Genomic DNA, 24,343 nt, shown 5'->3' with positions numbered 1-24,343 from the left:
AGAGAGAGGGATGAATAATCGCTTGAATTTTCATCGCCTCGTTTTGGATCGTTGTAAATAAACTTTGAGAGCTCTTACTGGGCATAGTGATAAGTCCAGCGTATCACGAGGTCCAAGTACGGAGGAAAGTGAAGGGACGTGGAATTGTCTGTCTGGTTGGCCTGGCAGTTGATTCTTGGCGATGAAGTCCCATCGCAGTCCCATATGCACTGAGTTTTGATTGTCGTCAAAACGTGTTCTCTCGTAATCTAGAGCGTGGATTTCCGACATCCTGGCTGCCGTTGCTAGGGATAGCAGAAACAGTGTTTTCTGTGTCAGGAATTCAAACGATGTTGTTTCCAGTGGTTCGTAAGCCTCACTTGTGAGGTGTTGAAGCACAACATTGAGATCCCGTGCTGGAGCGCGAAATCTTTGTTTCTGATCCTCCAATCGGAAAGAGCGTAGCAAGGCGAGTAACTCTGGTGTCTTAGTTAACTTGGCACCCGTCCTCATAGTTATCACTGAACTTAGTGCTGTGAGGTACTTTGAAAGTGTAGAGCCTTTTAGACGTTTGGTTTGTCGTAGGTGACAAAGATAGTCCGCTACTTGAGGATGTGTAGCATTTCTAGCTGTAAATCCCTTTTTAGCAGCATATGTCTCAAAACTGTGCCACTTGTCGTCATACAGGTTGCGTGTAGAATTGCGTAAAGCAAGCGTGACTGCTTTCGCCGCTCTGGCTGAGTAAACTCTCTTGTTTAAACACGCTTTAATACACTCCATACGTGAAGTTGGAATGATCCTGGGTTGACGTGCGCTTGTTTTGTGTGAGGATGTACGAGTAGATTCGAACTCCTTGGTAGTTGTAGTATTGGTTGTCTGATTTCTTGTATTAGAATGGGAAACCATGTTCTCGCTGGCCAGTAAGGTGCGACCAAAATCAGTTGGAGGCTCTGAGTTTGTCTGATTTTCTGTAATACCTTTGGTATTATCGCTGGCGGCGGAAACGCATACGCGTTGAGGCCTTCCCAGGATATGCTTAGAGCGTCCGTTGCCCACGCTTGTGGATCTGGGATTGGTGAGACGAATGTTGTTAGCTGATTGTTGAAGCGAGTGGCGAATAGGTCTATTAATGGAGCTCCTATTTCCTTGATAATCTGAGCGAAGATTTCGGGGTTGAGCTTCCATTCCGTCGGTGACGGTCGATTTGGCCGAGAGAGTGCGTCTGCTAGTACATTCTTGGCTCCGGAAATGTGGCATGCTCTCACATGTATGTTGAGCTCGTCGATCAGGTTGAACAGTTGAAAGCATAAAGTCAGTAGGTTCAATGATCTTGTTGAGCCTTGCTTGTTTATATAAAACGCCACTGTTGAGTTGTCGGTGTGGATCATGAGATGCGCATTCTGTAGAATGGTGCTCCAATGAAGTTAGGTGTTGATTACTGCTTTCATTTCGAGTATGTTGATGTGCAGACTGCTCTCTTCTTGGTTCCATACCCCTGCTGCCGTCCGGTTGGCGAGATGAGCTCCCCAACCTTCGAACGATGCGTCGACATAGAGATGGGTCTTGAACTCCGGCTCTGTTAAATAGATGCCTTCGCAAACATTCGACCTCTGGGTCCACCAAAGTAGATGAGGTCTGAGGTGATTCGGTAGACCGAAGGGTTGAAGGTCGTCGAGATGGGCGTAACTGTAGTCTGCCTCTGGCTGTCATGTCTTGTGCTGACGTGAGGAGACCCAACAGACTCTGCCACTGGCGTAGTGGTAACGGAGAGAGTAAGGCTTGCGGGATCGTCTGTTGAATCTTGAGCCATCGGTCCTCTGGTACGACGATACGGTTCTGTGTCGTGAGAAATCTGATGTCTAGAAATTGCAGGTCTTGCGTAGGTTCTAGGTCCGACTTGAGTAGATTCACTAACCATCCTAGCTGCGTTAGTAGTTTGATAGTTGAATTCAACTGTAGTTTGAGACGCTCTGGATCTTGATCTACTTGAATCCCGTCGTCGAGGTAGAACGCACTGCGTAGCCCTTTACGATGTAGGTAAGTGACGGTGGGTTTCATTATTCTTGTAAACAACCAGGGGGCCGATGATATTTCAAACGGTAGGACCTTCCATTGGTAATGTAGCCCGTCTAGGTACTTCCTCGAGTGGGGATATGCAGGTAGGCGTCCTGTAGATCTATGCTGGCCATGTAGTCCATCGGACGAATGAGGTGCAGTAGTTGAGGTAGATGTATCATGCGAAACGTCGGCAGTTTGCGTAGATAATCCCTGTTGAACGTGCTCATGTTGTAGATGAGTCGGAACTTTTCCTTGGAATTTTTCTTGGGCACTAGGAAAACTGGGGAGTAGAAACCTGGTTCGATGTTTACTTGATCCACGATTTCTATGGCCTGCTTGGTTAGGAGAGATGAAACAGCTTCTCGTAACTTCAGTAGTTGTTGTGCCTGGAAGTCGAACTTGTGAGGGTTGACGGTAAGCGGAGGTGTGGCCTGTAGTTGGATGCGATATCCGTGTTGTAGGATGTTGGAGACATATGGATCTTGTAGTATTCCCCAGTTCTCCCAGTGCAGTTGAAGACGTCCACCCACTTGTGAAGGTTGTATAGGGACGGCTGGGGGTGGAAGACTCCAGTCGTTCCGAACCCGTCTTTCATCGACGATAGTTGTGGGAGCCTCTGGGTGTCCTGCCTCTTCCAGATCCTCCCCTGTAGTTGCCGAATGGACGATTAAAAGAGTCCTTTCCACCTCTGAAGCCGGCTATCTTCCTGTCCCATGCTTTTTGTAGACCAGTAAACTTGGATCTTCCAGAATATCTTTGTGCTGTCTGTCTGATGACGCTGGCCAGAGTGTCAATCGATTTAATCATGAGGACTTCTCTTGAATCCTTGGTGACTTCTTTAGAGACTTTATCGATTCCTCCAGCGAAGATGGATGGAGTTGACCACGGGGCTGTGTAGAGCGGTGTTGTGAACTGTTCACCCCAATTGCAGTTGGCGAGGAGACCTTGACGACGAGCCAGTGTAAGAGCTGCGGAGATGGATGTAAAGTGATCCGTCATGAACTGTTGGTCCTTCTTTTGCATAAGGAGGGCCGAGTATATCATTCTGTCGTCTTCTGATGTGGATTCTCGAAACCTAGTGATGAGAGTTTCGTTGATAGTCCTAGATCTGTAGAGGCCGAAAATCATTTTTCTGGTCATAGTCTCGACTTGAGCCAGCTTGCCGTCCTCGATCCTGTACGCCTTGGCCTTGGCATCGTTGATGACCTTAAAGTTATCTCTTGTGCTTTAAGGAAAGGGTCCATATTATGGGCAGAGAACTTCTTGGCGTTGAACTGTGGTAAGTGCGGCGCCTGAGCTTTAGTGGCTGTTTGGAAGGCTGTATCCAGGTTCTGTGGAACCGTTGCTATCGGATCAATCGGAGGTAGGGTGATCGTGTCTGCGTCGTCCTCCCTCATAAGAAAGGTGTTAGCCAAATTATCGTCCTTCGAAGGTCAAGCCAAGTCCAAGTTGTTGACCATCCAGTAACGGATTTCCACGTCAGAGAATATGATGCCTCCATCATCTTCAGTAACAGGATCGCTGATTAGAGGCCGATGATACTCTTCCGACGGTGACTGAGGTCCGGAGACCTTCTTGGAGACCTGTGCGGAGACTTGTGAGGCGAGCGTCGTGGTGACCTGCGTGGCGATCTGCGAGGAGACCTATGAGGGGATCGACGAGGAGAATGGCGCTGCGATCGACGTGGAGAACAGCGTGATGAGCTGCGTCTGTACGGCGACCTTCCCGAAGGTGAACGACGATGATAGCTTCGCGAAGCTCCTGGGGAATCCCTCGATGACTTCCGATACGAAGATGACTTGGAGACCGTAACTGGTGACCTTCGCGAAGACCTTCGCGAAGCTTCATCTGAGTCCGCATCTGGGAGTAACGACTTGTCCTTCGCGAAGCTTCATCTGAGTCTGGGGATGAGAGGATCCTCCTCCGTGAAGGCCTTCACGAACGTTGATCATCGGAGTCCGAGGTAGGTGACGATCTAGAGGTCCTTCGCGAAGGCTTTCGCGAACGCTGATCGTCTGGGTCCTTCGCAGAGGTAGGCTGTGACTTCTTTCGCGCAGGCTGGTCCCTCAGTGGTGACTTGGTAGCAGCCGCTACGTTGATGGGAGGTCCCTCAGGGGTGACGTCTACGTTGGGTTGGGCCCTGGGCTCAGGCCCTGGGCTGGTTGTTTCTTCTCCAGTCCGTAGCGGTCTTCCATCAACTTCATTAGTTGTTGCACCAGGTCACCCGGGACGGTCTGCGAAGATGTAGGCGCTGCCCTATCTGCGTTGGTAGCCACGGGACCCATGGGAAGATCGTCAGTCATCAGCGTTGATACATTGGGCTGATTGCGGATCTGCGCTGACGTCACTGTAGCTGAAACCGGCCGTTTCTTGTGATGAACATCGGGTATGATGAGCGGCTGCTCATCATACAGGCCCTGTTCTGCAGCGGGAACGATCTCGGTCAAGAAATCTCGTGTGGTCTGCGTTGGTTTTCCCTTGGTGGTAGACGCTGCCCTGGGGGTGCGGAGTCTGCGCTGTGAAGTAGATGCCCTCTTAGTCTTAGGCTGCGACGAAGGGATGTCTGGTGATGCAGGACGCTTCTTGGAGACGGCGGACTGCGTCCCACGCCTCTCCTCCGAAGGAAACTCCAGCGGAACACCAGACGGGAGGGGGTCGTCCGACAGCAGTTGACTTGAGAGGGAACCAGTAGCATTATCCATGCCTGGATGTAGCTTACGTGACCTATCTGCTGCGCGTCTCAAGACGCAAAGTAAATATTTGTTAAAAGCAGAATTAGATAAATTATTACAATAACTGCAACATGAACTGAAAGAACATGGTACAGTACAACTAGGGCATATTAAATGTGGATCAGCAGCAGAAAAACGTAACTTGCAAACAGTACAGATTTTCATGAACGTAGCCTACTGAACAATCACGGCATACACCTCGAATAAACAGCAGAAAATACGAATAATTATCAAATCATATTGTTTAAGGATACTAGCTAAACCTCTATAAGGGACTTGTAGAGGTAACTAAGTAAGAAATATCAAAGGATATAGTGTGTAGGTGCTCTCACATCCTGCTCACTGGGCGAAGAAGGAGAGAGTGAAGCATGTGGGCCACGGTGGCGCCGTCTTTCCCGCCAGTGGAAACAAAGAGGAGCAACTCTTGGTGAGTAGTGATTAGTGATTTTAAGTATGTTTCAATTGAAGGGAGCTTCAATAGGAGATACAAGTGTTCCACTATGTTCGCAAGAAGAAGAAGACAAGCAAAAGAGCATGAGTCAGGATAAGGAAAAATACATATTTAAAGTTTAGTAACATAAAATTACATCAGTAACATATGTGCCTGAAAACTACATCTATAGTGTCATGCAAAATACATATCCAGAAAAAAGCATATACATACTCTTTGTGACTACTCCTTCAAGGAATATAACATTGGGGTCATCAAACTGGCCCATAATGCTTGCTTCTGTCAGGAAATCCAGTCGATTTTTTTCTGTGGCTCCAGGTTTAAGGGTTTTGATGGCTACTGACATCTCCATCCGTCCAGGGACTCTCAGCTTGCCTTTACAGACATCACCAAACTCACCTGCACATAAAACACACTCAGTCACGTCAGTATTTCAACAATATTGCCATTAAATTCTGTGAACAAAATTAACCACCATCCCCAAAGTCAGGTTTGCTGTTCTGTTGTGTAAGTAAAATACACTGAGGTGAGATGAAATAGGTTTTAAGGCAAGCACCATCCTTTAGCTATAGTTTTTAATGACCTGACTAGGGATTGAACCAGCAACCTTTTGCTCTCCAGGCAGACACTCCATCTACTACATCACAGGGGTCATAAAGTAATTCTGAGAGAGACAGCGGGCTGGAACTGTTTTGGCACCTTGCTATGAATGGTGAAAAGTTCCTTACCTCCACCAATAACAGATTCAATGGTGATGTGAGAGGCATCAATTTCCCTTGTAAACTCTCGCACAGCCTGGTTAGGATCCTCGTATGTGTGTGGGTCGATGTAGGTCCCGAGCTGAGCTGCCACCAATAGATGCTGGGTGTGCAGGAAACAGAGGCATCGTCACTGTAGAGGAAACAGACACGGTGTCATCACAAGCTACATTATCTGGTATATTAATCTTAGCAGGATGTACTCAGCAAAACCACCCTCACTTGAATACTATGAATGACTCATATATATTCTGTACCTGGCCCTCTATGTCTTGACTTCCCTTAGAAAACATGATCAGTGATATGGTGCACTCAAATCTATGTCTCACCAGAGTTGGATAATGTCACTGGTTTGGCATCAATTGCTGACAACTTCATGAAGTTTAAAATAGATTAAGAGACAAAAGAATAAAACAGGAAGTGATTTCCTCTTTACACAGATGGAAGTGCACCATGAAAAGCAGTGAAATAAATGACTGAAGCTGGAAGCTGGCTGTGCTTATATAGCAGGAAACAAGCAGAACATTTACAACAATACGTGTACTAGACACTGACAACAAGAGTTTACATGGTAACCATGGTAATATCCCAACCATACATATTTACCACATGGTAATCTGTTAAAACAACAGTATTTTGCCCTATCTGGGAACAAACAAACCCCAGCACCCAAAGTGTAACATCAGCAAAGGTTGCTGAAATGTCTGTGTCCTGTCTGATAGTGGTACCAAGCTGGGCAGGCCAGCTGGGGGGACGGGGAGGGGAGGACAGAGGGAGGGAGATGCACTGACAAGGCAACAAACAGTCTTATAAATATACCTCCAAAGACATCCACAATAACATCTAACTAAATACCTAAATCTAAATCTAAGAAGAATCTGGCTGAACTTACATCCTCCGTTAATATGGAGGTGAGGGTCCATCGGTGGGTACTGAATAACTAAAGAGAGAGAGAAACAAGGGGAATCAACATGTGGAAACAACCTTGACAATGCATATATTAAGCACAAGCTCTTATGGCATTAGCGTTGTCACCAAAAATAACCTTTATTGGAATTTGTGTCAGAAAATAGTGTAAAATCTAATTCATATAATATCATATTTGAAGGTACACAATCAAGAAGATATTTTGTTTACTAGTGCCTAAAGGAAATGATCGTTGTTAGATAAACTATACCAAAGTTTTACTCTCCAAGGAAGAAAGAATTAATGAATGATTCCTGAGTGAGCTAAAATGAGCAAACTGATATGAATAAAACAAGCCCATAATGTCAATCACAAAAGAACAATTCCAGAAAGTAAAAACATTCATTTTCAACTCATTCACCAATGGAATAGAATTGACATTGTCCCTTGCCTGGTTCACTATACAACTCTAACAATACAATATTCATGCGATAAAGATATGTCACATTTCCACACTCTAATGAGCAATAAATCAGAATTGATTATTTCATGCTATTTTCCAAAACGCCAATTGAGAATTTGAAATAAATTTGCCGAACAGAGGTGGATGAGGCTTCTCTAATAAATATTTGAAATTCAGATGATAAATGTAAAATCAATAAGAATAGAATGAGTCATAGTTATTCACTTCAATACCACGAATGTTAGCAAAGTCTAATGTCAAACAGACACAGAGTGTAAGCTGGTGTTAGTGGTCAGAGTTGTCACACAGCGCATGTATGCAATGAGAGATGAAACAACACAATATGTCCATGCAGTTACCAGTTTCTCTTCAGATAGCTTGCTCCCTCAAATATTTATGATACTACCCCACGAAGGTTTACCATGTGACTGTTCCATTCAAAACAGAACATTTATTGAGTAAATATGTTCCATACTTGTTGAGAAGAATCAAATGAAGGAGCAATGCTCTTTGTTGAACTAAATTTTGCAAGAAAAGGTTAAACAAAGCAATTTCAATAGAAAAAGCATGCCAATATTTTATTGGCAAGTGGATAAGCTTGCAAATGAGAACAAAATAGTGGATAGCAAGTACAATGTAGTTGGAAAATACCAAGCAAGATGTGTGCATCATGCAGGTCTCTTACAAGCCTGAACAGGTCAAGGTCAACTAGACACTCAACATCACGTGACTTTCAACTCTTCACACAGTTTAAAGTCATTCACTTTCATTGTGTAGCAACATAGAAGCAGACAACTTGATATTTTCACAATTTGTAGAAGTTTACTGTAAACAAGAAGAGATAAAACCAAAAGCCACCGGTCAGTGAAACTGAGCTGGTATGTTGCTGTCAGGGTACTCACCATGACTGTATGGAGCATCACAGTCCTTCTTCTCGCTGCTGCTCTGGCGGTTTCTGAAAGTGAAAGTACTTCCAGACATTAATAATGATCACATATACTCTAGGGGGGTACAAATACATAAATTACTAATTGACATCGTTATAAATTAAACCCTGTCATTAAAACTACTCATTTCGATCTTAAATTAACTTAAATCGACCTTTTTGACAACAGTACACAATTCTCACCCTCAAACGAAATTTCAACCAATCAGAGCGACGTGTCTCTGTGACGTCATATGAGGAATAGATATGAGGGCCGATGCAGAATTCATGTACATTTCAGGGGGTAAATTATCTTGTTTACAGGTTTGTATAAACCTGAAATCGTGACAACTGTTGAGAAAAATGAAAGCTATATGTTCTCACAATCTACTGTCAAAAAATTTTGTCTCCTGCTTTGCCTAGTTTCCGAGTTACAACTTGTTTTCATAGGCAACCCTACTTTGCCATTGCTTGAAGAATCTGAAAATTTACTTCGGTAAATAGGTACATACAGTTTTAGCACACAGCAAATGCTTATATGTATTTCTTATGCAACAATGAAGTTCTGTTAGTATTCTCAAAACAGTGTCAGCCCATAAGTTTTCACATGCAATGCAGCAGTTAATACTCCCTTGTTGTAACCCGTGTTAGATGGTATAAACCTACACATGTCATCATTTGTCATCATTCACTTGATGGTCAGTTAATGAATTTATAACAGGTATAATTAGTGGTAACACCACTTAAATTACCCGACAAAAGTTCCCATTTGGCATTTCTTGTGTCTGGAGTAATACTCAACATTATATACATCGATCAAAGGATTAACCGATAACACGCTGATTGATTAATTACTTTTATCTTACACAGCGGATTTGTCAAAAGGTAGTGTTTATATATGTAGATTTACTAATCTATACTGAATACACTGTCGTGTCTGTGTCTGCGTAAAAACAACGTCCTTCTTTCAAAGGATTAACCGCCAATACATTGATTGATTGCTCATTATTGGCTAACTAAATTAAAATGGCGGATATTATGCAATTAGTTGCCAGGTGTGCTTGGGTGACCAATGAGACTATACACCAATGTGAAATACCTGAAACGATATATCACTTTTTCGTATATTAGACTGTTAAAAGACACATCACTTGCAACAGCTGCAGATGAATGGCATATCACTCGTTTTTGTGGATATTGATGGATACATTGCTCGAACAAGGTAATAGCCTGACATTGTTCCTATAACTTTAATCTGTTTTAATTTTAATATTTGCATTTTGTTTTTATTCATTTGTCGTAGCATTCAACAGAATCATTGTTTTCGCCGTGAAGTGTAATGAGACAGACAACATACACTAGGGCGTGTGTGCTAATTATAACACACATTGGCAAACTATAAAATGTCTAGATATTATAGTCCTGTTATAAATTCACTATAAGTATCAGCAGATCGGCTGCTTTTTATTTAGTTTCAAAATGCTTACAAGTATGACAATAAACTAATTAGGATTATAACTGACTGACTGAGTTTGGTTTTACGCTGCTTTTAGCAATATTCCAGCAATATCACGGCAGGGGACACCAGAAATGGGCTTCACTCATTGTACCCATGTGGGGATTCGAACCTGGGTCTTCGGCGTGATTTTAGGATTATCAGACCAAATATAAAGACGTACATTGACTAGTATCTACATACTGGTGAGTGGACGTTAACCACATGAATGTAGCAAGAAATTTGTCACAGTATTGTCACTTCGACCCCCACCTCGCTTCCGTGGAAGAAATCATTATGTTTTAAGTTGTGTCATGCAAAATCCTTTTGGTCATGATTCAAATACGAGTAGAAAGTTGTTTTGATTTTCTAACTTGATGAAAACAAACCATAATCTCATTAATTCTAACAGACTCTAACCCGTGACTTTACGATTTTCAAAAATGGCGACACCCTGTCGCGAACATCCGTCAGTCTGAGGATAAATGCTATTTAGTTTTGTTTTCACCAAGTTACAAAATCAAAACTACTTTCTACTGGTAGTAAAATATGTATTTGATTGATGGCCAATAGGATTTTGCATGACATAGCTTATAACATAACAATTTCTCTCGTGGAAGCGAGGTGGGTGTCAATATAATACTACTTACAATATTATTGTTACTTCGACCACAACCTCGCTTCCGAGGAAGAAATCGTTATGTTACAAATTGTGTCATGGAAAATCTTTATGGTCATCAATCATATACATATTTTACTACAACTATTAAGTAGTTTTGATTCTTTAAATTCCGTGAAGCGATCTGAACACAAGTAAGATATCGTTTCAGGCTTCCACAACGCTCACTTCGCTATCACAAACATAACCCATTTAGCACAAACTGTGGGGTCCTGTGGAAATCTGTGCATGGACACACCATCGCCCGACCCCTAGGAGCAATTGACGACAACGCAACGATTCGGCATGTCTTCGTTGATGTCGGGAAATCATCAAAATGACGAGCTTGCTACACACTTTATATACAACTAACTGAAAATCCTTCCTCATATGACGTCACTGCTGTGCTCTGGAGACAGAGTTACGTAACCTGTCTGTGGTTTCGTTGACGGTCGAGAATGAAGCAGGCGACTTTTAATCGCTCGGTATTAATTAACCACAAGTTTTTTAAGAATGAATTTGGTGTTCTGCATAAGACTAACCACAAATCTTTCATATGTAATAGTTAAAAGAGTACAAAAAAACAAAGTTTATTTGTTCTTTAATATTTATTCAAGAAAAAATTGTATTGTCTTTTATCTTTGGTATATCTGAGGATGAATATAGCCAGGCTTTTGATATTCTATTGGTCCAGCCTCGTTTTCAAAGTCAACCTCACAGTGGCTTGTAAACAAAGGTAAATCAGGCATTAACTGCAAAGACCAAGCGATCACTTACCTCCTCAACAGAATGATGATCATTATCGTAGCTATAGCCATACACAGAATGACAGCCACGATGGAGCCAGCTATGATTCCAATTGGTGTATTCACTGAATAATGAATATGAAATATGATAAGGTGGAAAAAATTTCAAAACAAAATCTAATGTTTCATAGAAGTGAGAGTGTCTTAATTCTACAGAATAGTCAATGCTACATCAAGATACGAGGTGAAGGTTTAATAATCTTCCTTTGACTAGTCATTATTGACTCTTGTTGAGGGGCAGAGTACAACATATTACTTTCATATGCCATATTGTCATGGAACTGAAATTTCAGAATTATTAAAAGGTAAAATACTGTACAGATTCCTCTTGGTCCAGTCTTATGGGTTTCATAACATCACAGAAATAACACAAAGTTATATACATATACACATGTATATTGTAGACATAATTATTGGTGCACAATTCTCACCATATTCACCATGACCTGTTCCAGTCTGTACATACAGAGGATCACTGAATTCTCCCCATCCCTTCTCAGTTTCAACTCGTATCTGCAAGGCAAAAAGAGACAGATCATATATGCAATACCTTTGTAAGTTGCTCTTTGGAGAAACCATACATTTTATAATTCGGGTTATTCCATCTTAGTGGCGCTGTATCTTTAAAACCAAATGTCTCAGTCAATTCATCCATCAGGTTGCAAGGTACTCAAAACACCCAAAATGAGAAAATTATCCTGAAAAAGATTGGCTGAATGATAGATTGCCCCAAGTGGAATCAAGGTGGCCAAATTAACATGTCTATAACACTCCACTCTCTCATTACTGACTATCAATGCGTTTTCTCAACGGTGTAAATTTCGCTTCCATATATCTAATTGGAATGGAATTAAAGATTTGTGTGTGAGGATGCAGCCAAATGACGGTTTAGTCTTAGATATGCTAAACCACTCCTCATTTCCATTGTGAAAATACTGCTAACGATCGGTGATGTCATCGTTTATTGCTACATTTCGTTAACTGAATATTTCCCCTATTCTGGTCCCAATCAGGAAATACTGATTACAGAAATGATGTATGGATATAAACCTATTAACCTCTAATTTTCCTTCAACACCATCACACAAATGTGACTGAGTTTTTCCACAACTAATTGCAAAAACATCTGCCCCTAATTTCTTTCTTCAACAAAACAAGTCTCAAGTTTTGGACCAAGTGAAAGAAATAACATTGAAGGCTTTTGACAAATGAAATTTACATGAACACAATTCATCCATCGTTTACTGACAAAGGAAATAGCACTGCATCATTTCTGACAGCACTGGTTCTCCTGCAATCCAGTCAATTTTCTGCTGCCCAATCTTTTATGGTTTTGTGACAATGGCCACCATTTGCATTTTACCAAGCAACAGAGGCAATGATATTTCGGCAACTTAGAACTAAGCCCATCAAACATAGCAAGGCAACACTGAATGGGTTCAATTCAGAAATACCTACATTCTTACAGTTTCTCAATAAAAACAATTGACACTGTAAACTAATATACACGTAGAAAATCACCTAAAATTTGTGACACTAATAAAACAAGGCACTTATAACAACAAAATTAGTTTGTGGAGAAAGGCCTGCAGTGTGTGTACTGGCATGTCAAAAACTTGGTTTATCTCGCTATAGTGTTGAGTGCAGCCTTTGCTAGCCTAGCTCCTGGGTCATAGCAAAACAATAAAGTCAGTGGTGTCAGTCTGCACAGTGATGGATGGCTGCCTGGCTTTTCCCAGCCAAATTAAAGTGCCTGTGATGAGATGTGATTGAACATTTTTCAATGGCTCATTTTGAGGCAACTAGGAATAAAACTGTAGGAAAGTAAGATTTTTCTCCCCCTCAGCCAGTGTTGATCTCTGCTGGTACAGTGCCGACACCAAGCCATCTCTTTCCTATTAAGTACTTTTTGAAGCTATGTGTTTTAGTCAGTTGTCACACTTCCACCAGTACATCATCCAAAGATATTGCTGTATTATCATCATTAATCCCATTCCTAGCTTTACCACTTCAATACTGTCTAGTTCTGTTTCTGCACAACTGAATTAAGCTTAAAGGGGATTTCTTATCGAAACTTAGCAATGATTAGAACCTTTTCATGCTAAATTTAGTATTTCTTCTCTTTGAAATTCTCCCTAAAAGTGCTTTGAGTGCAAAGGTTAGGGTGACTTATTTCAACAAGACTGGGCACTGTTGGACAGACACTGGTTTTCCAAGTCTGCACAGGCATCACCAGTTTGGCAATTAGTGAAAGTAAAACGATAAAGCAGCAACACAGTTGAGAAAGATCCCATTTTTCTCCCACCAGTCCGTAATCGCTCCTTCATTGACAAGCTTGAATTGAACCGACACTGGGACTGTGGCTTTCTTCGATTCAATCTTGATGAAAAAACATGGCATCCGCAATCAATTCTACAATCAATCGTTGGAGAGTCCAGTCCTTTTGCTGCAATGGCGATTATCACTGGGAGCACACAGCACACGCAACCCTGTTGCCAGGACAGTAAGCCCAGTCAGAATTCACTGCAGCCACAAACATTATTTACGACGGGAGCTTAACAAGTTGCCCACCAATTTTGGTGACCAAAATAAGCCGTTTGGAGGAAGTGAATAGCTACTTGAAGTGGATGAGGAAGCCTGTTCCTCCCCTTGTGGCAAATTTATGCTGGTCAGGATTGCAGAATGACACTGCTGCCCATGCTTATCCACTGAGGAGTTGCACACAACAGGATGACAGTTATCAAATTATTTCTTCCACAAGTCACATGTGAAGTAGACAGATATGGAAATTCTCATTGAACAATAAAGCTATGATTACTTTTCTTTCATCCTCAAGCATTTTTCTTCTGCCTTCAGGTGTTTTTTGTGCACTGTTAAAACGAGATAAGAAATAGGAGGATTCTACACCACAAGTAATGAGAGTCCGTCTTGTAGCAACAGATTTATCCCACACTGAATAACATTCATTTTGAGAACAGTAAATCAAATTTGTAAAGCACCCTGAGCTTCCGCAAGTTTAATCAAAGATTAAGAAGATAGGACCACTAATTTCACGGCTGTTTTCTGCAAATATTTCCACGATTTCATCTGACATTTTCATATCATTTTGCTTTATCATTAATCAAAATTTCTTCAATTCAGATATTATTTACTCAGTTTTATCTCAAATTGCTTGTCGTACTATACAATTACTGCATCCTCTTGTGACAAGGCTTTTAGATTAACTATACTTGTACATTTTCTGATGAGAGCTCATGTCCAAACAACTGACAACTGCGACTGCTGAAGGTCTGAGATGAATGGCAAACAAGAAGAGAAAATACCAGTCCAAGCTGCATGGGTTGTTCTTCAGGTACTGTTTGTAATTCAGTTCCAATAAAAGTGATCCAGCACAGAATTGTCATAAAGCATGCACCTCAGATAACAAAATCTTAATTTTCAAATTAAATAAAAGGGACTTGTTCAAAGCTAAAACCTGTCAATATGCTTCATGAATCTTTGTGCACATAAAATATCAGATTGATGTGGTGTTTACTGGAGGTGAGTTTCCTTTAAAACCAATACCATTAACCAATATACAGGAAAGAAATCAACTTGGTGCCATGGAGACACAACCACCACCAAAGATCTGCCACAAGCAAGTCTCAAAGTTTGGGTCTTGCTGAACCTAATGATATGGATTGGCTATATTGAATCCAAGTAATGTTATTGAAGATCTAGACAGTGAAATATCACATCACTCCCCATTATGATACACCTGAAAATGTGCATGTGCTCTTGACTCACTGGCATGGAGCTGAACATGATCACAAACAGGACTGGCACAATCATATTACTAGCACTTCTTTTGTCTTGATTTCAAACTATTGAAGCAAACACGGAATTTGGTCAGCAGTGCCATCACACATACAGTAGATATACAATAATGCCTACACAGATTGAAGCAATAATTTGAAACTAAATATGAATCATGATTGATGAGCAAATTAATATTCCAAATAATACATAAATATAGAGACCTTCTGTTCCATGTTAACCTTTTAACATACCAGGCTACATACCAAAACATGCCCATAACCAGTTATCCCTGGATAGAATTCCACCAATCAAATACAGGAAAAAGAGAGTGGAGCTACACCTTAGGCCAGTTCTTCTCTTCGTTTGACTCGAACTTAAGTCAGTTCTTCTCCACTAAGTTCAAACCTTCACCAGGTATTCCAAAATGTATTGACATGGGGAAAGTGTTTTCCAAAAACACTTCAAGATTTCTCCCCAAAAAACAGTACTTTATACAGTTCTTATAGTTTTGGAACTTCTGTCTTTATCTTTTCATCTTAAGATATGTTAGGTATTATTCACAGTATTGAAAGGTTTCTGTTCATGCAATATTGAAAGGTTTTTAATTATAGAATTTATCACAAGCGCTAAGCTTCTATGTTGCGAACGATGTTTGTTCGTTTCTAGTATAATGTTTGAATTGGTAGCATGCTGTGACAAGGACTAATACATACAATTAGATCATGAAATGAGACTTTAAAATTTAATGCTAATCAACACTGGAGTCTCCTGAAAGGCATGCTAAATATGTTTAATACAGAAAGATTACCATCCCAAAACATTCACATGATAACGTTTATTTCATTGAAACAAAACTGAACTTGTGATGTATCTGGAAGATACACCTATATTTCATGAATTTATACATGTTTCCTCTCAATCTTAATGTTCTAGGTTTACAAAGATGTAAAACAAAAGTTCACTTAATATCATCCAGCTGCCTGATCAACTGGGGAACAAGGTCCAAACAAAGAGAATCAAACAGGCCTCTGAAAGTACTGACTTGTACTTTCATGGTTTAGATTGAAGACATAGATGAAGAAGGTGCCAAGGTTTTGGATAGAAAAACAAACTAAGTCTATTTAGCAATATATGGTATATTAGTGAGATGGCAGTATTTGTCAGAAATTATTGTGTATGCAGCTTCTATGGCTTCTTACAAGCACATATACCAGTGGTCAGTAGAGCTCAACATTCATTATACTACCACCTTGACCAGTTGTCAAGAAAACCTTGTATGTATTATATCATTCACAGCTGGGCGAGTCCGTCTGGACAGGAGTGCTCTCAGGCCAATGTACATCATCAATTATACTGACACTGGGGGTCAAGAATGCCCACTCTGGTCACAAGGCATCCAAGCAAATGAAAGTTCCATGTCTAACAGCTGTGGTAGAGCAAGCCTGAGGCATGTAATCAGAATGATATCAATTTTGTTCCTGGTTGTACAAGGCTAGTGAAGGACTGATGGTCAGGAAATTGGAAAATTCAGTCCTGTGCAGTGGCAATAGAATTCTATTTGGAAATAACCTTGATCATAGCAATAAATCACCACTGAATGAAGGATACCAGGACATGACAGGGCATATTGTCATGCGAACTGACAATTGGGTAAAGTAACCACTCTTAACATACACACTAACAATCTAACTGGACAGATACCCTGGTTTAGCATATTTCTTACAACAGCAACTTCCACAGTCACCAAACTCAGTCCTGCAAATGAAATGATATCAGTTCTATCACTACACTGGTGTGGTGTGGTGTGGGAGTGTCTCTTTTTACCACATGTAGTGGTTGTAGTGTACTGAAGGAAGTCACTTCCACTACACACGATGGTTGTAGAGAGCTGAAGGGCATCACATCAACTACACACGGTGGTTGTGGTGAGCTGAAGGACATCACATCAACTACATGGTGCTTGTGGTGAGCTGAAGGACATCACATCAACTACACACGGTGCTTGTGGTGAGTGGAAGGACATCACATCAACTACATGTGATGCTTGTGGTGAGCGGAAGGACATCACATCAACTACACGTTGTGCTTGTGGTGAACTGAAGGACATCACATCAACTACACGTGGTGCTTGTGGTGAGCGAAGGACATAACATCAACTACACACGGTGGTTGCGGTATAGCGAAGTGTCTGGTGTAAGGTATGGTGTTAGGGCTGCATCAACTAAGCTGATCACACAACTAATCTGGTGCATAGTCAAGGAAGAGATGCAAGTGGGGTAAACCAATTCTTCAACTGTTTCATTTACAGATCAATAACTAACAATCTAACAAAAATATTTTGTTCAGTCATTGATGTGTTAGAACTGATGTCAGCCATGCAGAGTTCCTCCTAGGCTGTGCCACTGTGACACTAGCTCATTCCATTTTCAAACTGCACACATTGATATTACAGAGGGACCATGATGGCGCACTGTGTTTTGAATTAATTCCCATCCAAAACACATATAGTATTCTGTAATTAAACCAATGAAATCAGCTGCTCTGTATGGATGTGTATCACAGTGCTGATCTGCACACTGTATAAGCAATAATTACACACACTGCCATTCCCAACACTGTCAGTTAACAGCACCAAAATATTACATAGAGAGCTTGGTGATTGATCCGTATTGCAGGTAGTTGGCAATCACATTTAAAGATGCATATTTCCATGACACTAGCACAATATGGCCAAGCGAGCATCGGCCGAGAGGAAGGCTAGTATATTATCATTCTCTTCACACAAAAACATACAGTAACTAATATGACAATGACAAAGATAATTCCAAGGAAATGCCAGCCCCAAAGTGATCACTCAGAAACTATAAATGCTCGCATGTTTCGAAGAAACTGACTTGAACTTTACCTGTATTTCAGGCAGTCAGACAGAAATAGTATGCTCTTTGAAGTGTATATAATCCCCATGTGTCAAGTAGTGGCAGTCAAAAAATTCAAATGCTGTATGAGCTTAGAAGAAACAAAGGTGATGAATGTTGAAAAAAAGATAGGGAGAGGAAACAGACAAATTTCCCAGTCAGGCATTCTTTAATCCTGTTCCATCGTTAAGAAAAGCAAGCAGGAAATCTTTTGGTGTGATAGAATGCATGTAAAAGAAAATCCCATCTCATGCTATGCTGTGACATCTTATCACATCACACTTGTTACAACATGGGGAGGAGGAGGCAGAGGAATGGTTTCCATGCTGGGAAGTCCATGGACAAAAATAAAGAGGATGAAGCTGTCAAACGGTAAAATGCTACCACTTGAGAAGCTGAAAGGAATGACCTCAAGGAGTTGTCCATACCACTGGTCACTGTATGCCCTGACCAATACATCACTGTCACCATGGGCTGCTTACTCCAATCAAACGCAAATGACCAAAACACTCTACGCTCAAATCTGCAGGGACCATCCATTTCAGACATGGTTCATTCTTTGTTATAAATGGCCCCAAAGCTGCCTTGTCTACATGATCAATCAAGGCTGCATTATTTCTATGTGGTGAGGCCAAGTTGCATCAGCATATTACCAATCTGAACAATGTTGTATACACTGGATGCTGCATGGACCTAACAGTATACAGTATACTCAGCATTTGAAATTAACAGTAGCCCCAGGCAAGGAGAAATGTTCTTGGGCTGAGAGACAGGTTACTATATTCCAGATTTCAGTGTGACCAGTGTCAGTGAAATTATATTACGCAAGGCACTTTTTCACACACAGGGATTGAGATTATTGTGTGTAATTATCCTAAAAAATAAGCAAGAAATATTTAGATTTAGTTTAGAATATGCAGTTGAAAGAATTTGAAGGTAATGATCAGAAGAATTTATATATCTGAAAGTGTTAGCAGTATTGATCTAACTGATGTGCGAGACAAGAAGAGCCCATTCAATGTTGCCTAAACCTCTGTTTAGGTGGGGGAAAATAAGAACAGTCAGACAATCAAAGTGATCTCACCTGGAAAGCGTATTCAGTCTCCAGCATGAACTCTGTTACGGTGAAGTTCTGCAAGTTGGTGTAGTTCAGGATGACATTTTTTGGTTGTGATTTGGGGAAATGTTTCACCTGGAAACGCTGGACATGCCCATCCATGCCAACAGGCACATCCCATGCTATAGTGATGTGTTTGGATCCAACACCAAGAAGTCTGGCATTGATAACCTTGGCTGTAAAAATTCAACACAAAAGAACTTAAGAATAACTTAATAGCATAAGCAATTACTAATCAATTTAGCAAATTAGTGATCTTCTAATTTCAGTATATTACCTGTAATAGAATATGCTCTAAAGTCAAAATGTTCTTTTTAGGCCTTCCTAAAAATGAAGTTAATGTTCAAAATTGCGGATCACAATCTGTTGACACAGTGACTGTTCGTTATTACTGAGTTTCAGTTTCATGGGTGTTGTGGGACAGACAGATGGATGGATGGATGGATGGATGGATAGATAGAAGAACTCAAAAACAAAAATCAAACATGAAGATTAGTAACAATTCTAAATAATAATGTCATTTACAAACGAATCAAACAGTTCCAGTCAACAAAGCGGAGAGAATTAATGGTCTGTACAGCTCTCTTCAAAGTGTAAGATGAATATTTTATTGTTTCAAAACAAAAATATGTCAATTTCATTGAGCAACAGCTTGTCATGTTATGGTCCAGCATTCTTAAGCTCTATGAATTCTTTATTTACAATGGCATGAAAACAGATCTGAATCCTACTGTAGCACATCTAATATTCAGACGCTTGACCTTATTTCAGGTCTTACCCATCTCTTGAAATGATTTCAGAAACTTTTGCCTTTGATGAAATGTTTTGATGCAAAAAGTCTATTACCTGAGACATCTGTGATAATAGTTATATCTGTAGATGAGATCTGACCACTGATCTCGGACACTCCATTCTCTGCATGCAACACTATCCTATACTCAGTGCTGGCCTTCAGGTTGGACAATGTCACCCTGAAACAGTCACAAGGATCGAAATAGCAAAACAATGTTCTTATTCATATATTCAATAGATCCATCAAAACAAAATTCTTTGACCAAATGTTTTGTGTTTATTTGGGGAAAATTTATAGATGAATTTACTTTGAGTTTACACTGACTTAAGTTTGGATTTCCAATATCCTGTAATTGTACCAATCATTGTTATGAGTTATTCTGGACAGTACAAGGCCACTCTCACAGCAAGGATCAGTGGATGAGAGGGATATATACCACATTGGTGAAATCCATGAGCACAGGTACTGGTATGGCACTTGTCAACCTGCGTTCGAGTGAGTTTAGTTTTACACCACTTTTAGCAATGTTCCAGCAATGTCACGGCGGGGAACACCAGAAATGGGCTTCACACATTATACCCATGCGGGGAATGGAACCCGGGTCTTCGGCGTGACAAGCGAAAGCATTAACCACTAGGCTACCCAACCGCCCAACCTGCGTTCGAACCCATGATCATAGGTTTGTGGCATGTCTGAGATACCTAACTCTGAACAGTGAATGGTTGTGTGCTAGATGACTGGGCTTCCCCCGCACCCATCTCACGGCAATGAATATCAATCTTTCAGTGGAAAACTAGATGCTGCAAGATGTTCAGTGTAACAAGTTTCCTCCACATTTTGCCACCATCTCATACTGCAGCAGAAGCTGCCACACAACTATCTCATTTTCTACACCGCTGATAATGAGGGGGATGTTTTTAGTCTTTTTGTTTCTATAAGATAGAAACTACCTGAATGTTAACATAATGAGAATTTCTCTTAAAGACTTGACAAGAAAATTTCATGAATAGTCATGAACCATTGTCCTTCTGCTTGAAGTGAACCTGGGTTAATGAAATTCTGTGTCGGCCATCAGAGACACATTTACAACCCACAAGTATATTCTCTGAAATCTCATTGACTTTTTTCATTTGTCAGTCATTTACAGAGAAGATGGTTTGTGAAGATACCTCCTAGCAGGAGACCTCCCTCCTGTAATACGTCTTGTTGTCCGAGGTGAGCACAGCTCCTTAAATTAGCTGACACATACCATTAAAAAGGGGGCAGTCCATCTAAAAACTCAACAGTGTACTTGCAAAACCAGGAGCAGATCTGACACTGCAATTTCTAGAAATGTTTAGGAATGGTTATTAAGTCAACCATCTTGTCATTAGAACCTTTGAGAAAGACATAAAGTCATGTTTGATCCAACAAATTAATAACGATTTGAAATCAACTCGGTGTGATTAATGCTGACAACTGATCACCACTTATTTCAATTTTGTATAAAGATTATCACTGTTTCACAGAATAACATAATCCTTATTCAAACCAAGATATTATGAAATATATATATTAACAGTTGATTTCCTTACATTGAAGCCATTCACATGCAAATCCTAAAGTACAGTATGTATATTCATAGTTAAAAGGGCAAGCATGTTCTTCACAACAAGCTCACCACATTGCCTCAGTCACAGATAATATGCACATGTACTTATCACGGTCAGGGAAAGAAGGAAACAGACTAAAATGTTGCCAGATAATGATATAGTCAGCTAGGCAAGCATTGCTCACCTTGTGGTGTTGAATCCTGTCCAGCCTGGAGTGTACTTGACTTTGGTGCCACAATGGTCACACTCCACCCTGTACTGCAGGTCTGTCCGCTGACCCAGGTCACTGGGTTGCTGCCATACCAAAGTAACTGATGTTGCTGTCAGCACGTCCACAATCAGTTGTCTTGGGGCAGAGGGTGGACCTGAAACATCAACTTCACTGTATCTCTTTGTCTGATACGATCTCAAAGATGACAGTCATAGATAGGTTAAATTGCATTCAAACACTCAAAGGAGAAAAATATAACAAACCTGGCAAAAGGGAGAATACAATTCTAACAAGCTTGCTGCCATGCTTAAGGTTACAAAGCAGTACAGTCTCAGGAACCAGTTCAGGATTTTCAGCTCATAATACTGGATCGTGCTGAATGTGTATAATATTTTTCTGGTACAGTACAAGGAGTGTTGTTGCTTAGTTTTAATTGTCAGCCCCAAACTGGTAATATGCCTGTAGTAAACTGATATGTAGTCAAGGTTCATGTTGACATACGGATCATTTATACTGTGGTTTCATCATCTAGTCCCCTAAACATGTATGTATCCCATAGTTGTGATGCAGCAATATCTTTCCTTCATGACAATGGTTTTACAGCCAACTGCATAATTCTAAAAGAGAACAGCATTCAACTGAGTTTGATACCAAGCCTGATTGAGTCATCAGCATATTGTGTCACTTATTCCAGCAACTATTTTAACATCTGCCAAGCGTGAGTCTTTCTTCCATGACAAATGTGTTTCTATCATTCATACCTGACTTGACCAACTACAGAAAAGAGCAAGCAAGTGGACAACTTGGAGAGATTAGCATTAATCATGTCTCTCAGTCCCACAAATTACTTAAATATTGGCTATTCCAGGCTACAAGATTGACAAAAATGTTAATTCATGGAAGACTGGCAATTTGGGCTGATACCTCACCATGTCATTTATTTGCAGCTGACTTGAGAAAAACGGCCATGGCTCAAATTCATGTTTTCTGGAGGTATCAACAATTTGCAGTAATGCAACAGCCAACTATTGCATGAAATTAACAATCAAAAGAATCATTAACAGGATTTATTGCATTGGCTTTTAGGTTGTCCAACATCGTGAATGTTATGTTCATGAAGGGAAAGAATTATTCAGCACAATAGTTTAACACAAAATTGGCACTGAAGCTCAGATCGGGAAATCATTTTAATTCACGTGACATGATCCTTGGAGAAAATGGGAGTAGAGTTAGTTCCCTTGAGATACTCTTCTTTTTATCTCCCTACCACTGCCCCATCTGAGAGCACGACACATGATTTATGATAGTTTTATGCCAGCCAAGTGCAACTAGCTCCTCTATCAGAAGTCCTTATTCATCCCCATCTTGATAAACCCTGCAACAAAATGGCTTTTTCCATGTGAAGAAATTAAGCAGACTTGTGATGCAGTCAAAGAATGTGTGTGGAGTGTTAATTACCAACAAGAGTGACAACTTGCTTGCTTTTTGTCAGCACCACTCACTGTCATTAAAGGCTCTAATCAGTCACAACCATGTTAGCCTTTCCAATCTAGGCTTCTAAAACACAGCTTCACAAGAAATCAATCAATGTTCATTTTCCCTTCCATAAAAGTACATTTTCAATGTTGTCATACCAAAATATCACCAATTGTCAATATTTGAGGAATAATAAATGTTTTTGCAAAGATGTAGATATATTTAACTAATTTCAATTAATCACTGTTGACATTTGAAATGGTTAAGGTTGCCAAATGAAGTTTCAAATCATTCTGTGTCAGGAAAGTATGACTTTGAAGAGAAAACCTTGGCCAATTTTAGAAGCCTGTAATTGTTATTTACATAAAACTTGAGAACATTTTACATTAAACCCATTTCCTTCCCCAACACAATGTGGCACCATGCAGACAGCACACAAGCCATTACATCACAGACAAGCTATTCCACCTTGACATTAACAGTCACACCAGACAATTACCTTGGATGTTCTTTCCCTCTACTCCTACTTCTTTCTCTCAACCACCACCCACCCACCCCCACACACACCACCACCACCACCACCACCACACACACCCACCACCCCACACAGAGATCACAAAACATACCCTACACACACCTCCCACCGGCTCATGCAGTAATAAATTCATCATTTGATGCCACAAACATATGTACTATTATTATATCATGGTGCTATACAACCAGCTCAAGGTCCCTAACTTCAACTGGTTCATGATCCCTCAGACAGCCTCAGACACATCATTGACTGTATAGATGTAGTTTTAGCTGTACTGGCCAAATACTTTCAGGAATGAAAATGTTTGATTATCTTCTAAATTCATAACTGATTGCCAATTGAAACAATCAAACAATCATGCATGATCTGAGTCAGAAGATAGGATCCCGATGCAGACAACACAAGATAGGGACAACCATCACATCAGCTCACTGAAGGGTTGTAGGAGAGGAACTAACTATGAACGTTCTGAACTGTGATAATGCAGTTAGTTAGATCAAGACAAATGGAAAATTCACTTCTGACAGGAAACAAATGATCTTAGTGATTGTTGTAAGCATGCAGATTAAAATGTGTTCATTATACCATACCCAGCACCAAAAAAGGAGGATACGTATCATAATTCTATTAATCACCTAAATCACACTGCAAGCTCATTTAGGTAAGTGAAGTCAC

The 24,343-nt window shown here is 40.5% G+C and overlaps 1 protein-coding gene across 1 annotated transcript in view; it reads right to left on the bottom strand.

The window, feature by feature from the left end:
- The window catches only part of LOC124279729 (ephrin type-B receptor 1-B-like), a 98,631-nt gene that overhangs the window by 7,741 nt on the left and 66,547 nt on the right, over positions 1-24,343 (bottom strand). Inside the window, exons 5-13 of the mRNA XM_046715591.1 lie at positions 21,631-21,811; positions 19,908-20,032; positions 19,029-19,237; positions 11,663-11,744; positions 11,203-11,296; positions 8,250-8,302; positions 6,827-6,918; positions 5,949-6,105; positions 5,434-5,619 (exon numbers count right to left, since the gene is read on the bottom strand). Of these exons, the coding sequence (XP_046571547.1) occupies positions 5,434-5,619; positions 5,949-6,105; positions 6,827-6,918; positions 8,250-8,302; positions 11,203-11,296; positions 11,663-11,744; positions 19,029-19,237; positions 19,908-20,032; positions 21,631-21,811 (1,179 nt within the window). The remainder of the gene's footprint in view (positions 1-5,433; positions 5,620-5,948; positions 6,106-6,826; positions 6,919-8,249; positions 8,303-11,202; positions 11,297-11,662; positions 11,745-19,028; positions 19,238-19,907; positions 20,033-21,630; positions 21,812-24,343) is intronic.

Source organism: Haliotis rubra, unplaced genomic scaffold (genome assembly GCF_003918875.1).
Source record: "Haliotis rubra isolate DU_JTF1 unplaced genomic scaffold, ASM391887v1 Scf255, whole genome shotgun sequence".
Classification (NCBI taxonomy): Eukaryota; Metazoa; Mollusca; class Gastropoda; order Lepetellida; family Haliotidae; genus Haliotis; species Haliotis rubra.
The sequence above is the reverse complement of the archived record's forward strand: the minus strand, read 5'-3'. Positions and strand labels throughout refer to the sequence as shown.